The sequence below is a fragment of the Stenella coeruleoalba genome (genome assembly GCF_951394435.1).
Source record: "Stenella coeruleoalba genome assembly, contig: scaffold_142, whole genome shotgun sequence".
NCBI lineage: Eukaryota > Metazoa > Chordata > Mammalia > Artiodactyla > Delphinidae > Stenella > Stenella coeruleoalba.
Genome location: NW_027646313.1, coordinates 658,238 through 673,495, shown reverse-complemented (window position 1 = coordinate 673,495; position 15,258 = coordinate 658,238). Strand labels below are relative to the sequence as shown.

General features: G+C 44.8%; 1 protein-coding gene across 1 annotated transcript; it reads left to right on the top strand.

Annotated features, from left to right (window-relative positions):
- The first annotated feature begins 3,207 nt into the window (after positions 1-3,207).
- LOC307181177 (protein-L-isoaspartate O-methyltransferase domain-containing protein 2-like) lies at positions 3,208-4,408 on the top strand. The gene has a single exon (XM_079946601.1). It carries the CDS (start codon positions 3,295-3,297, stop codon positions 4,054-4,056), a length of 762 nt encoding a protein of 253 aa, XP_079802727.1. The 5' UTR covers positions 3,208-3,294; the 3' UTR covers positions 4,057-4,408.
- The last annotated feature ends 10,850 nt before the right edge of the window (positions 4,409-15,258 follow it).

Here is a 15,258-nt window from a genome sequence, read left to right as displayed (position 1 = left end):
AACGCAGCAGTGATAGGATTGGGGAGGTTCGGTGAGCAAATGAAGACCCTTTGAAGTCATATTGCATGGTACCCATTCCACGGGTTTCAACTACCCAGGTTTAAGGTATTCTTCCTTCAGCTAAAACATGCATGTGGAACCCAAGTATGATCAACCATGTGAACGGGAGACGTGTTCAAATATGTCTCAGTTTTCCTCCCCTGGTACTCGGGTGCAACATTCCAGACGCTTTACTAACACTCTCCCCACTTGGAGAGTCAGCATCTTTAACCTCCTGTTTGGCACAGTTTGCAATTTCTGCGGAAGATGAACAGGAATAGCGAGAACCAATGAGAGGGTAGCTGGAGGTGTCTGGACGGGCAAATTTAACTCTCATTTCCAACCAGGAAGAGGAAATAACCAAAGGCTCAGTGTGCCGTGCTGGAACCAGGTTAGGGCCTGAAGCCATCCTGCGGTGTTGCGGCCAGGTCACAAGAAAGCGAGTTGAAGAAAGGAGCTCAGGGGAACTGTAATTCACAAACCTGCAGAGTTATAAATGACAGCTATCGTCCAAAAATAGACTGAAGTAAGGCTGCCAAGAGGACTTGAAAGCGGGGCAGAATTGCAGGAAACCGATTTTAGGAGGTAGACTGGAATTGCATTGAATGCATAGGAAAAGAGGCAGAACGTCCACAATGATGCACTTGGCCAAAAAGGGCGTATGCGTTTTTTCCTGAATATATTCAGGAAAAAACGCATACGCCCTTTTTGGCCAACCAAGCAAGCTTGCAAAGGAAATCTGCACTACAATGAAGTCTCACTTCCCCCCGGTCAAAAGGGCCATCTGAAAAAAGTGTAAAATCCAGAAAGGCAGGACAGGCCATGGAGAACTGGGAGCCTTGTTATGCTGATGGGCGGGATGTAAATTGCCAACAACCACTCGGGAGAAGTGTATGGTGTTTCCTGAAACATCTAAAAAACAAAGCAACAGAGCCTAGGGCACTTCCACTTATGGTCCTATAGCTTAGGGAATTTAAAATCAAAAAGACACAGCCACCCCAAAGTTTGGAACGGCTCTGTTTACAAGAACCTCGTTTACAGTACAAGTTCAACATCGCAGAAAGTGAAAAATGGATAAAGAAGTTGTGGTATTTACTTACAAAGCAATATCACTCAGCAATGAAATCTGTGTCATCAGGCCCTTAGCAGCACAATGAGTGGATTCAGGTATGATGATTCTAACTGAAATAAGTCACACAGAAAAAGAAACATCATAAGATATCAGTAATACACGGAATGTAAACTTGGCTACACAGGAACTGAATTACAGAACAGAACAGGGTCTCAAATTTAGAAAACCAACTTATGCTTGCTTAAGGGGAAAGGTGAGTTGGGGTGCTGCATAAAACCAGAGATTGAAATGAGCACAGATAAAGTTCCTTAAGCCAAATATGGAATAGACAAGAGCTACTCCTTGCTCAACGAAATGGACTCAACACCGCATATTAAACGCCTAAGAATGTACCTGACTTGTAAGTATCTTCAAACCTATGGATTGCTATGTCTCCGAAAGAGAATCAAGCATGTGTACAGGGGCATAAACGCAGCAGTGATAGGATTGGGGAGGTTCGGTGAGCAAATGAAGACCCTTTGAAGTCATATTGCATGGTACCCATTCCACGGGTTTCAACTACCCAGGTTTAAGGTATTCTTCCTTCAGCTAAAACATGCATGTGGAACCTAGAGTATGATCAACCATGTGATCGGGAGACGTGTTCAAATATGTCTCAGTTTTCCTCCCCTGGTACTCGGGTGCAACATTCCAGACGCTTTACTAACACTCTCCCGACTTGGAGAGTCAGTCCCTTTAACCTCCTGTTTGGCCCAGTTTGCAATTTCTGCGGAAGATGAACAGGAATAGCGAGAACCAATGAGAGGCTAGCTGGAGGTGTCTGGACGGGCAAATTTAACTCTCATTTCCCAACAGGAAGAGGAAATAACCAAAGGCTCAGCGTGCCGTGCCGGAACCAGATTAGGGCCTGAAGCCATCCTGCGGTGTTGCGGCCAGCTCAAAAGAAAGCGAGTTGAAGAAAGGAGCTCAGGGGCACTGTAATTCACAAACCTGCAGAGTTATAAATGACAGCTATCGTCCAAAAATAGACTGAAGTAAGGCTGCCAAGAGGACTTGAAAGCGGGGCAGAATTGCAGGAAACCGATTTCAGGAGGTAGACTGGAATTGCATTGAAAGCATAGGAAAAGAGGCAGAACGTCCACAATGATGCACTTGGCCAAAAAGGGCGTATGCGTTTTTTCCTGAATATATTCAGGAAAAAACGCATACGCCCTTTTTGGCCAACCAAGCAAGCTTGCAAAGGAAATCTGCACTACAATGAAGTCTCACTTCCCCCTGGTCAAAAGGGCCATCTGAAAAAAGTGTAAAATCCAGAAAGGCAGGACAGGCCATGGAGAACTGGGAGCCTTGTTATGCTGATGGGCGGGATGTAAATTGCCAACAACCACTCGGGAGAAGTGTATGGTGTTTCCTGAAACATCTAAAAAACAAAGCAACAGAACCTAGGGCACTTCCACTTATGGTCCTATAGCTTAGGGAAATTAAAATCAAAAAGACACAGCCACCCCAAAGATTGGGACGCCTCTGTTTACAAGAACCTCGTTTACAGTACAAGTTCAACATCGCAGAAAGTGAAAAATGGATAAAGAAGTTGTGGTATTCACTTACAAAGCAATATCACTCAGCAATGAAATCTCTGTCATCAGGCCCTTAGCAGCACAATGAGTGGATTCAGGTATGATGATTCTAACTGAAATAAGTCACACAGAAAAAGAAACATCATAAGATATCAGTAGGGCGGAGGTCGGGGCTGCGTAGTGGGAGGCGGACTGGCGAGGGGCGCCGGAAGAGCTGCAGGTGCGGCCCAGCGGCCGATTCCGCGGGCCCGCCGAGCCAGGAGGTACTGAGCCGCCGCCGCCGCCGTCGCCGCCCTCGGCCCGGCCTGCAGCGGGGTATGGGGGCGGTGCGGCCCCTCGACCCCCTCCCCCTCTCTCCCTCCTCTCCACCCCTCCCCTTCCCGTGGTCCCGGGCTCCCGGACCCTCCCCCAGGGCCGCATTCTCCTCTCCCCGTCTTCCTGTCCTCTTCCGCTGTCCTCTCGTTCCCCACCCCCAAGCATAGACACCCCTCCGTGTCCCAGGCGTCTCCCGTCGCCCCTCCCCCCTCCCCGGGGGTCCGCCCTCCAGCGTTCCGGGGGTTCCCGAGGTCTCTCCAGCGGCAGCTTTCTGTAAGCGCGGTCCCGAAGATGGGAGGCGCGGTGAGTGCTGGTGAAGACAACGACGAGCTGATAGACCATCTGAAGGCGGCGCAGTACATCCGCTCCGAGCTGGTGGAGCAGGCCTTCCGAGCTGTTGACCACGCCGACTATTACCTCGAGGAGTTTAAGGAGAACGCGTACAAGGACCTGGCGTGGAAGCACGGGAACATCCACCTCTCTGCTCCGTGCATCTATTCGGAGGTGATGGAGGCCCTGGACCTGCAGCCTGGCCTTTCCTTCCTGAACCTGGGCAGCGGCACCGGCTACCTCAGCTCCATGGTGGGGCTCATCCTCGGTCCTTTTGGTGTGAACCACGGGGTGGAACTCCATTCAGATGTGACAGAGTATGCGAAGCAGAAGCTGGACTTTTTCATCAGGACGAGTGACAGCTTCGACAAGTTTGACTTCTGCGAGCCCTCCTTCGTCACCGGCAATTGCCTGGAGATCTCTCCAGGCTGCTCTCAGTATGACCGGGTGTACTGCGGGGCAGGCGTGCAGAAGCAGCACGAGGGGTACATGAAGAGCCTCCTCAAAGTCGGGGGCGTCCTGGTCATGCCGCTGGAAGAGAAGTTGACTAAGATAACTCGGACGGGTCCTTCCGCCTGGGAAACCAAAAAGATTCTGGCTGTGTCTTTTGCTCCACTCGTCCAGCCCTGCCAGTCGGAGTCAGGAGAATCACGACTTGTCCACACCCCTGGCGGTTCGCAGCCTCCAGGACCTGGCGCGCATTGCCATCCGGGGCACCATTAAGAAGGTCATCCACCAGGAAGCTGTGAACAAAAACGGGAACGGACTGAAGAACACTCCCAGGTTTAAACGGAGGAGAGTTCGCCGCCACCGAATGGAAACGATTGTCTTTTTGGACAAAGAGGTGTTTGCCAGTCGGCTCTCCAACCCCTCTGATGACACCAGCTGCGGAGACCTGGAAGACGAGCGGCAAGAAGAAGAGGTGACAACCCCGCCGGACACCAAGCCCGAGCCCCCGGTGAACATCCTGCGTGAGAAGGTCCTGAGCCTCCCTCTGCCAGATCCCCTGAAGTACTACCTGCTTTATTACAGAGAACAGTAAGTCTGTGGTCCAGGGGAGGAGGCCAAGCCTTCCTGGAGGGCTGCCCGCAGCAGGTGCACTGGAGGAGGAAGGGGCTCCCGCTCTGCATCTCGTCTTCTCGTCTGTCCTTGACTGTCCTGTAGAGTTTTCATCCAGTCATCTGATTTCTGTAAACATAGTCTGACAAACATAAGGTGCAAAGGGGAATGTCTCAAAAGGGCGAGAGTCTCCTGGAGGAGGGGTTGACTTCACACTCTCAGGAAATGCTGAGGTCTACACGTGGAGGTGGCCTGGAGACCGTTTCTTACACAAGGTACACGTGTCTGCATCAGAAAGGAAAACTGAAGTTGAAATTAATCTGTGTTTCTTATAAAAGGTGAGACAAAAAGCACAAGTTGCTAAGTGTATGAAATCTTTTCTGAGTGGGACACGCCTATGTGCAAGTTTGAATTTTACGGAATCAACCTCTTAATTACTGGCACCGAGTAATTAAAGATTTATTAAAAGATTAATTTAAAAGATTTAACTAAATGTTTTAGTTATTTGGAACGTGGATACTTGATTGAAAAGCCCTCTCTTATTTTAAGTAAATTAATTACATCTTACGTGAGTTGTCAATTGTAATTTTAAAAAACAAAAATTGTGATGGGGAGAGGAATGAACGTATCAGATTGCCAGGTGTCTTTGTGGAATTGCAAAAGAATTCCAAGGCATTTTTTTCTGACACCTTTTGTTACCTTTAAAGTAACCAACATTGAGTAATCCCGTCAAAGAAAGTCCTGAAGAATGAAACAAGTGTTGTGTGTAAGTAATGAGCTGCATTACTTTTGCCCCAGAGACAGAGAGTACTGTTGACTCAACTTTAAATACAGTCAACGGTGTCTAAGGCTCAGTCCTCAGAGCAGGTGGGAAGTACTGGCTGCAGGAAATGGATTGGGGACGGTGTAGACGGCCTGTGGGTTGGTGTTTTGTTTTTTTTTTCAGTTGGCTATTGTTCTGTAATCACATAACAGTACTGATTCATAGATTTTATCTTTTATAATTCTGGAGAAAAATATTTGTTAGTTTTGTAATTTTTCCTAAGAACAAACGCGTGTTTGGTACATTGCATTAGAACAGTTTCACTCAAGTTTGACTTGTGGAATCCATCTTCTCCAGCGCTGTGTGTTGAGAGCTTCCTGTCTTATTAAGTCGTGGGTCTAGAAGAAGAGGCCGTCCTTTTAGTTAGGTGGCAGGATGTTTACAAGTGACACTGCTTCTTCCAAAACATTGGTTCTTTTCAGACTTTTCAGTTTTAACCAAAGTTAAACCCCAAATCAGAGTCATCCAGATTTTATGATTCATTTGATCTCTCAGCCTCTCAGGAGTTGCTGGATTTCAGTGTCTTTGTGGTTTTACCAGCTTCGCGGAGTTCTGGTTATTTTGTTTTGCCATTTATGCTTTTTTTAAAGTAACTGAGTCATTTTATCACAGAAAACTGCGTGCACACATAGCTGGGAAAGCGGGTGTATTGCCCTAAATGGGTACCGTTAAGCTGTTGTAAAGAAGGGTTTCTTCATAGTCGTGTTTACCTGCCTTTAACTGAACGTCAAGCCTCATTGTCTCAGAGAGAAAAGCATGAGTCACGTTTACTTGCTAAGACTTCGGTTTGCAGATCTTGTTGACGTCATTCTAATTGATTTGTAGAGACCTCTGCAACACGTGGACGTTTTTGGACATGATATCTGAAATATTTTATATTAGGTGGCTTGACTAAATGTTTTTCTGTAATTGTATATGGATTTCCTTTTTTTTCAACCACATTTGCCTTTATGCTAGATTGTAGAAAGTCTTTGCGAGGCATAAGACATGTTTTCCCCTATGTATGTTAAACCTTTCCTAACATTTTGTATTTACATGTTGGTTTGTGACTTTTAAACCAGAATTTGGTTACAAGATATATATATATAGATATTGAATATAATATATGTGAAATAATTTGGTATTGATCTATCTAATAAACATAAAGGAGAATCATCAGTGAGTTTCCCTGTGTGTCAGCACCTTTCTCCGGAGTCAGTATGAGACACTACTTTCTGTTTTCAGACAGATGACTTATATATATAGTCTGTGTTGTCTGCAAGCTCTGTATTGTAAACCACATTCTAGACAATGGCTGACTTTTGTGTTTCGATTAGTCTGTATTTTTATATGTGACTTTCGTCTTCCAAGTAGTGCAGCCATAGACATGTGCAAAACAAGCAACAAATGTATAATATTAAGCACATAAGACAGAAGCCAGCTGCGTATTTAAAAGTATTTTTGCCCATCTGGAACTTTCAGGGGATTAAGGCGAGAAATATGAAACAAAGGTTTTGATGAACTGATACACAAGCGATACCAATAAAGGTAGTTACGGCAAAAAAAAAAAAAAGATATCAGTAATACACGGAATGTAAACTTGGCTACACAGGAACTGAATTACAGAACAGAACAGGGTCTCAAATTTAGAAAACCAACTTATGCTTGCTTAAGGGTAAAGGTGAGTTGGGGTGCTGCATAAAACCAGATTGAAATGAGCACAGATAAAGTTCCTTAAGCCAAATATGGAATAGACAAGAGCTACTCCTTGCTCAACGAAATGGACTCAACACCCCATATTAAACGCCTAAGAATGTACCTGACTAGTAAGTATCTTAAAACCTATGGATTGCTATGTCTCCGAAAGAGAATCAAGCATGTGTACAGGGGCATAAACGCAGCAGTGATAGGATTGGAGAGGTTCGGTGAGCAAATGAAGACCCTTTGAAGTCATATTGCATGGTACCCATTCCACGGGTTTCAACTACCCAGGTTTAAGGTATTCTTCCTTCAGCTAAAACATGCATGTGGAACCTAGAGTATGATCAACCATGTGATCGGGAGACGTGTTCAAATATGTCTCAGTTTTCGTACCCTGGTACTCGGGTGCAACATTCCAGACGCTTTACTAACACTCTCCCCACTTGGAGAGTCAGTCCCTTTAACCTCCTGTTTGGCCCAGTTTGCAATTTCTGCGGAAGATGAACAGGAATAGCGAGAACCAATGAGAGACTAGCTGGAGGTGTCTGGACGGGCAAATTTAACTCTCATTTCCCACCAAGAAGAGGAATTAACCAAAGGCTCAGCGTGCCGTGCCGGAACCAGATTAGGGCCTGAAGCCATCCTGCGGTGTTTCGGCCAGCTCACAAGAAAGCGAGTTGAAGAAAGGAGCTCAGGGGCACTGTAATTCACAAACCTGCAGAGTTATAAATGACAGCTATCGTCCAAAAATAGACTGAAGTAAGGCTGCCAAGAGGACTTGAAAGCGGGGCAGAATTGCAGGAAACCGATTTCAGGAGGTAGACTGGAATTGCATTGAAAGCATAGGAAAAGAGGCAGAACGTCCACAATGATGCACTTGGCCAAAAAGGGCGTATGCGTTTTTTCCTGAATATATTCAGGAAAAAACGCATATGCCCTTTTTGGCCAACCAAGCAAGCTTGCAAAGGAAATCTGCACTACAATGAAGTCTCACTTCCCCCCGGTCAAAAGGGCCATCTGAAAAAAGTGTAAAATCCAGAAAGGCAGGACAGGCCATGGAGAACTGGGAGCCTTGTTATGCTGATGGGCGGGATGTAAATTGCCAACAACCACTCAGGAGAAGTGTATGGTGTTTCCTGAAACATCTAAAAAACAAAGCAACAGAACCTAGGGCACTTCCACTTATGGTCCTATAGCTTAGGGAAATGAAAATCAAAAAGACACAGCCACCCCAAAGTTTGGAACGGCTCTGTTTACAAGAACCTCGTTTACAGTACAAGTTCAACATCGCAGAAAGTGAAAAATGGATAAAAAAGTTGTGGTATTTACTTACAAAGCAATATCACTCAGCAATGAAATCTGTGTCATCAGGCCCTTAGCAACACAATGAGTGGATTCAGGTATGATGATTCTAACTGAAATAAGTCACACAGAAAAAGAAACATCATAAGATATCACTAATACACGGAATGTAAACTTGGCTACACAGGAACTGAATTACAGAACAGAACAGGGTCTCAAATTTAGAAAACCAACTTATGCTTGCTTAAGGGTAAAGGTGAGTTGGGGTGCTGCATAAAACCAGAGATTGAAATGAGCACAGATAAAGTTCCTTAAGCCAAATATGGAATAGACAAGAGCTACTCCTTGCTCAACGAAATGGACTCAACACCCCATATTAAACGCCTAAGAATGTTCCTGACTAGTAAGTATCTTAAAACCTATGGATTGCTATGTCTCCGAAAGAGAATCAAGCATGTGTACAGGGGCATAAACGCAGCAGTGATAGGATTGGAGAGGTTCGTGAGCAAATGAAGACCCTTTGAAGTCATATTGCATGGTACCCATTCCACGGGTTTCAACTACCCAGGTTTAAGGTATTCTTCCTTCAGCTAAAACATGCATGTGGAACCTAGAGTATGATCAACCATGTGATCGGGAGACGTGTTCAAATATGTCTCAGTTTTCGTACGCTGGTACTCGGGTGCAACATTCCAGACGCTTTACTAACACTCTCCCCACTTGGAGAGTCAGTCCCTTTAACCTCCTGTTTGGCCCAGTTTGCAATTTCTGTGGAAGATGAACAGGAATAGCGAGAACCAATGAGAGACTAGGTGGAGGTGTCTGGATGAGCAAATTTAACTCTCATTTCCCACCAGGAAGAGGAATTAACCAAAGGCTCAGCGTGCCATGCCAGAACCAGATTAGGGCCTGAAGCCATCCTGCGGTGTTGCGGCCAGGTCACAAGAAAGCGAGTTGAAGAAAGGAGCTCAGGGGCACTGTAATTCACAAACCTGCAGAGTTATAAATGACAGCTATCGTCCAAAAATAGACTGAAGTAAGGCTGCCAAGAGGACTTGAAAGCGGGGCAGAATTGTAGGAAACTGATTTCAGGACGTAGACTGGAATTGCATTTCAAGCATAGGAAAAGAGGCAGAACGTCCACAATGATGCACTTGGCCAAAAAGGGCGTATGCGTTTTTTCCTGAATATATTCAGGAAAAAACGCATACGCCCTTTTTGGCCAACCAAGCAAGCTTGCAAAGGAAATCTGCACTACAATGAAGTCTCACTTCCCCCCGGTCAAAAGGGCCATCTGAAAAAAGTGTAAAATCCAGAAAGGCAGGACAGGCCATGGACAACTGGGAGCCTTGTTATGCTGATGGGCGGGATGTAAATTACCAACAGACACTCAGGAGAAGTGTATGGTGTTTCCTGAAACATCTAAAAAACAAAGCAACAGAGCCTAGGGCACTGCCACTTATGGTCCTATAGCTTAGGGAAATTAAAATCAAAAAGACACAGCCACCCCAAAGTTTGGGACGCCTCTGTTTACAAGAACCTCGTTTACAGTACAAGTTCAACATCGCAGAAAGTGAAAAATGGATAAAGAAGTTGTGGTATTTACTTACAAAGCAATATCACTCAGCAATGAAATCTATGTCATCAGGCCCTTAGCAGCACAATGAGTGGATTCAGGTATGATGATTCTAACTGAAATAAGTCACACAGAAAAAGAAACATCATAAGATATCAGTAATACACGGAATGTAAACTTGGCTACACAGGAACTGAATTACAGAACAGAACAGGGTCTCAAATTTAGAAAACCAACTTATGCTTGCTTAAGGGGAAAGGTGAGTTGGGGTGCTGCATAAAACCAGAGATTGAAATGAGCACAGATAAATTTCCTTAAGCCAAATATGGAATAGACAAGAGCTACTCCTTGCTCAACGAAATGGACTCAACACCGCATATTAAACGCCTAAGAATGTACCTGACTAGTAAGTATCTTAAAACCTATGGATTGCTATGTCTCCGAAAGAGAATCAAGCATGTGTACAAGGGCATAAACGCAGCAGTGATAGGATTGGAGAGGTTCGTGAGCAAATGAAGACCCTTTGAAGTCATATTGCATGGTACCCATTACACGGGTCTTAACTCTCCAGGTTTAAGGTATTCTTCCTTCAGCTAAAACATGCATGTGGAACCCAAGTATGATCAACCATGTGAACGGGAGACGTGTTCAAATATGTCTCAGTTTTCCTCCCCTGGTACTCGGGTGCAACATTCCAGACGCTTTACTAACACTCTCCCCACTTGGAGAGTCAGTCCCTTTAACCTCCTGTTTGGCCCAGTTTGCAGTTTCTGCGGAAGATGAACAGGAATAGCGAGAACCAATGAGAGGCTAGCTGCAGGTGTCTGGACGGGCAAATTTAACTCTCATTTCCCACCAGGAAGAGGAATTAACCAAAGGCTCAGCATGCCGGCCCGGAACCAGATTAGGGCCTGAAGCCATCCTGCGGTGTTGCGGCCAGGTCACAAGAAAGCGAGTTGAAGAAAGGAGCTCAGGGACACTGTAATTCACAAACCTGCAGAGTTATAAATGACAGCTATCGTCCAAAAATAGACTGAAGTAAGGCTGCCAAGAGGACTTGAAAGAGGGGCAGAATTGCAGGAAACCGATTTCAGGAGGTAGACTGGAATTGCATTGAAAGCATAGGAAAAGAGGCAGAACGTCCACAATGATGCACTTGGCCAAAAAGGGCGTATGCGTTTTTTCCTGAATATATTCAGGAAAAAACGCATACGCCCTTTTTGGCCAACCAAGCAAGCTTGCAAAGGAAATCTGCACTACAATGAAGTCTCACTTCCCCCCGGTCAAAAGGGCCATCTGAAAAAAGTGTAAAATCCAGAAAGGCAGGACAGGCCATGGAGAACTGGGAGCCTTGTTATGCTGATGGGCGGGATGTAAATTGCCAACAGACACTTGGGAGAAGTGTATGGTGTTTCCTGAAACATCTAAAAAACAAAGCAACAGAGCCTAGGGCACTGCCACTTATGGTCTTATAGCTTAGGGAAATTAAAATCAAAAAGACATAGCCACCCCAAAGTTTGGGACGCCTCTGTTTACAAGAACCTCGTTTACCGTACAAGTTCAATATCACAGAAAGTGAAAAATGGATAAAGAAGTTGTGGTATTTACGTACAATGCAGTATCACTCAGCAATGAAATCTATGTCATCAGGCCCGTAGCAGCATAATGAGTAGATTCAGGTAAGATGATTCTAACTGAAATAAGTCACACAGAAAAAGAAACATCATAAGATATCACTAATACACGGAATGTAAACTTGGCTACACAGGAACTGAATTCCAAAACAGAACAGGTTCTCAAATTTAGAAAACCAACTTATGCTTGCTTAAGGGGAAAGGTGAGTTGGGTTGCTGCATAAAACCAGAGATTGAAATGAGCACAGATAAAGTTCCTTAAGCCAAATATGGAATACACAAGAGCTACTCCTTGCTCAATGAAATGGACTCAACACCGCATATTAAACGCCTAAGAATGTACCTGACTAGTAAGTATCTTAAACCTATGGATTGCTATGTCTCCGAAAGAGAATCAAGCATGTGTACAGGGGCATAAACGCAGCAGTGATAGGATTGGAGAGGTTCGGTGAGCAAATGAAGACCCTTTGAAGTCATATTGCATTGTACCCATTCCACGGGTTTCAACTACCCAGGTTTTAGGTATTCTTCCTTCAGCTAAAACATGCATGTGGAACCCAGAGTATGATCTACCATGTGATCGGGAGACGTGTTCAAATATGTCTCAGTTTTCGTACCCTGGTACTCGGGTGCAACATTCCAGACGCATTACTAACACTCTCCCCACTTGGAGAGTCAGCGCCTTTAACCTCCTGTTTGGCACAGTTTGCAATTTCTGCGGAAGATGAACAGGAATAGCGAGAACCAATGAGAGGCTAGCTGGAGGTGTCTGGATGGGCAAATTTAACTCTCATTTCCCACCAGGAAGAGGAAATAACCAAAGGCTCAGTGTGCCGTACCGTAACCAGATTAGGGCCTGAAGCCATCCTGCGGTGTTGCGGCCAGCTCAAAAGAAAGCGAGTTGAAGAAAGGAGCTCAGGGGCACTGTAATTCACAAACCTGCAGAGTTATAAATGACAACTATCGTCCAAAAATAGACTGAAGTAAGGCTGCCAAGAGGACTTGAAAGCAGGGCACAATTGCAGGAAACTGATTTCAGGAGGTAGACTGGAATTGCATTGAAAGCATAGGAAAAGAGGCCTAAGGTCCACAATGATGCACTTGTCAAAAAAGGGCATATGCGTTTTTTCCTGAATATATTCAGGAAAAAACGCATACGCCCTTTTTGGCCAACCAAGCAAGCTTGCAAAGGAAATCTGCACTACAGTGAAGTCTCACTTCCCCCCGGTCAAAAGGGCCATCTGAAAAAAGTGTAAAATCCAGAAAGGCAGGACAGGCCATGGAGAACTGGGAGCCTTGTTATGCTGATGGGCGGGATGTAAATTGCCAACAGACACTTGGGAGAAGTGTATGGTGTTTCCTGAAACATCTAAAAAACAAAGCAACAGAGCCTAGGGCACTGCCACTTATGGTCCTATAGCTTAGGGAATTTAAAATCAAAAAGACACAGCCACCCCAAAGTTTCGAATGGCTCTGTTTACAAGAACCTCGTTTACAGTACAAGTTCAACATTGCAGAAAGTGAAAAATGGATAAAAAAGTTGTGGTATTTACTTACAAAGCAATATCACTCAGCAATGAAATCTGTGTCTTCAGGCCCTTACCAGCACAATGAGTGGATTCAGGTATGATGATTCTAACTGAAATAAGTCACACAGAAAATGAAACATCATAAGATATCAGTAATACACGGAATGGAAACTTGGCTACACAGGAACTGAATTACAGAACAGAACAGGGTCTCAAATTTAGAAAACCAACTTATGCTTGCTTAAGGGGAAAGGTGAGTTGGGGTGCTGCATAAAACCAGAGATTGAAATGAGCACAGATAAAGTTCCTTAAGCCAAATATGGAATAGACAAGAGCTACTCCTTGCTCAACGAAATGGACTCAACACCGCATATTAAACGCCTAAGAATGTACCTGACTAGTAAGTATCTTAAAACCTATGGATTGCTATGTCTCCGAAAGAGAATCAAGCATGTGTACAGGGGCATAAACGCAGCAGTGATAGGATTGGAGAGGTTCGGTGAGCAAATGAAGACCCTTTGAAGTCATATTGCATGGTACCCATTCCACGGGTTTCAAATACACAGGTTTAAGGTATTCTTCCTTCAGCTAAAAGATGCATGTGGAACCCAAGTATGATCAACCATGTGAACGGGAGACGTGTTCAAATATGTCTCAGTTTTCCTCCCCTGGTACTCGGGTGCAACATTCCAGACGCTTTACTAACACTCTCCCCACTTGGAGAGTCAGCGCCTTTAACCTCCTGTTTGGCCCAGTTTGCAATTTCTTGGAAGATGAACAGGAATAGCGAGAACCAATGAGAGACTAGCTGGAGGTGTCTGGACGGGCAAATTTAACTCTCATTTCCCACCAGGAAGAGGAAATAACCAAAGGCTCAGCATGCCGTGCCGGAACCAGATTAGGGCCTGAAGCCATCCTGCGGTGTTGCGGCCACCTCAAAAGAAAGCGAGTTGAAGAAAGGAGCTCAGGGGCACTGTAATTCACAAACCTGCAGAGTTATAAATGACAGCTATCGTCCAAAAATAGACTGAAGTAAGGCTGCCAAGAGGACTTGAAAGCGGGGCAGAATTGCAGGAAACCGATTTCAGGAGGTAGACTGGTATTGCATTGAAAGCATAGGAAAAGAGGCAGAACGTCCACAATGATGCACTTGGCCAAAAAGGGCGTATGCGTTTTTTCCTGAATATATTCAGGAAAAAACGCATATGCACTTTTTGGCCAACCAAGCAAGCTTGCAAAGGAAATCTGCACTACAATGAAGTCTCACTTCCCCCCGGTCAAAAGGGCCATCTGAAAAAAGTGTAAAATCCAGAAAGGCAGGACAGGCCATGGAGAACTGGGAGCCTTGTTATGCTGATGGGCGGGATGTAAATTGCCAACAACCACTCGGGAGAAGTGTATGGTATTTCCTGAAACATCTAAAAAACAAAGCAACAGAACCTAGGGCACTTCCACTTATGGTCCTATAGCTTAGGGAAATTAAAATCAAAAAGACACAGCCACCCCAAAGTTTGGGACGCCTCTGTTTACAAGAACCTCGTTTACAGTACAAGTTCAACATCGCAGAAAGTGAAAAATGGATAAAGAAGTTGTGGTATTTACTTACAAAGCAATATCACTCAGCAATGAAATCTGTGTCATCAGGCCCTTAGCAGCACAATGAGTGGATTCAGGTATGATGATTCTAACTGAAATAAGTCACACAGAAAAAGAAACATCATAAGATATCACTAATACACGGAATGTAAACTTGGCTACACAGGAACTGAATTACAGAACAGAACAGGGTCTCAAATTTAGAAAACCAACTTATGCTTGCTTAAGGGTAAAGTTGAGTTGGGGTGCTGCATAAAACCAGAGATTGAAATGAGCACAGATAAAGTTCCTTAAGCCAAATATGGAATAGACAAGAGCTACTCCTTGCTCAACGAAATGGACTCAACACCGCATATTAAACGCCTAAGAATGTACCTGACTAGTAAGTATCTTAAAACCTATGGATTGCTATGTCTCCGAAGGAGAATCAAGCATGTGTACAGGGGCATAAACGCAGCAGTGATAGGATTGGAGAGGTTCGGTGAGCAAATGAAGACCCTTTGAAGTCATATTGCATGGTACCCATTACACGGGTTTCAACTACCCAGGTTTTAGGTATTCTTCCTTCAGCTAAAACATGCATGTGGAACCTAGAGTATGATCAACCATGTGAATGGGAGACGTGTTCAAATATGTCTCAGTTTTCCTCCCCTGGTACTCGGGTGCAACATTCCAGACGCTTTACTAACACTCTCCCCACTTGGAGAGTCAGCGCCTTTAACCTCC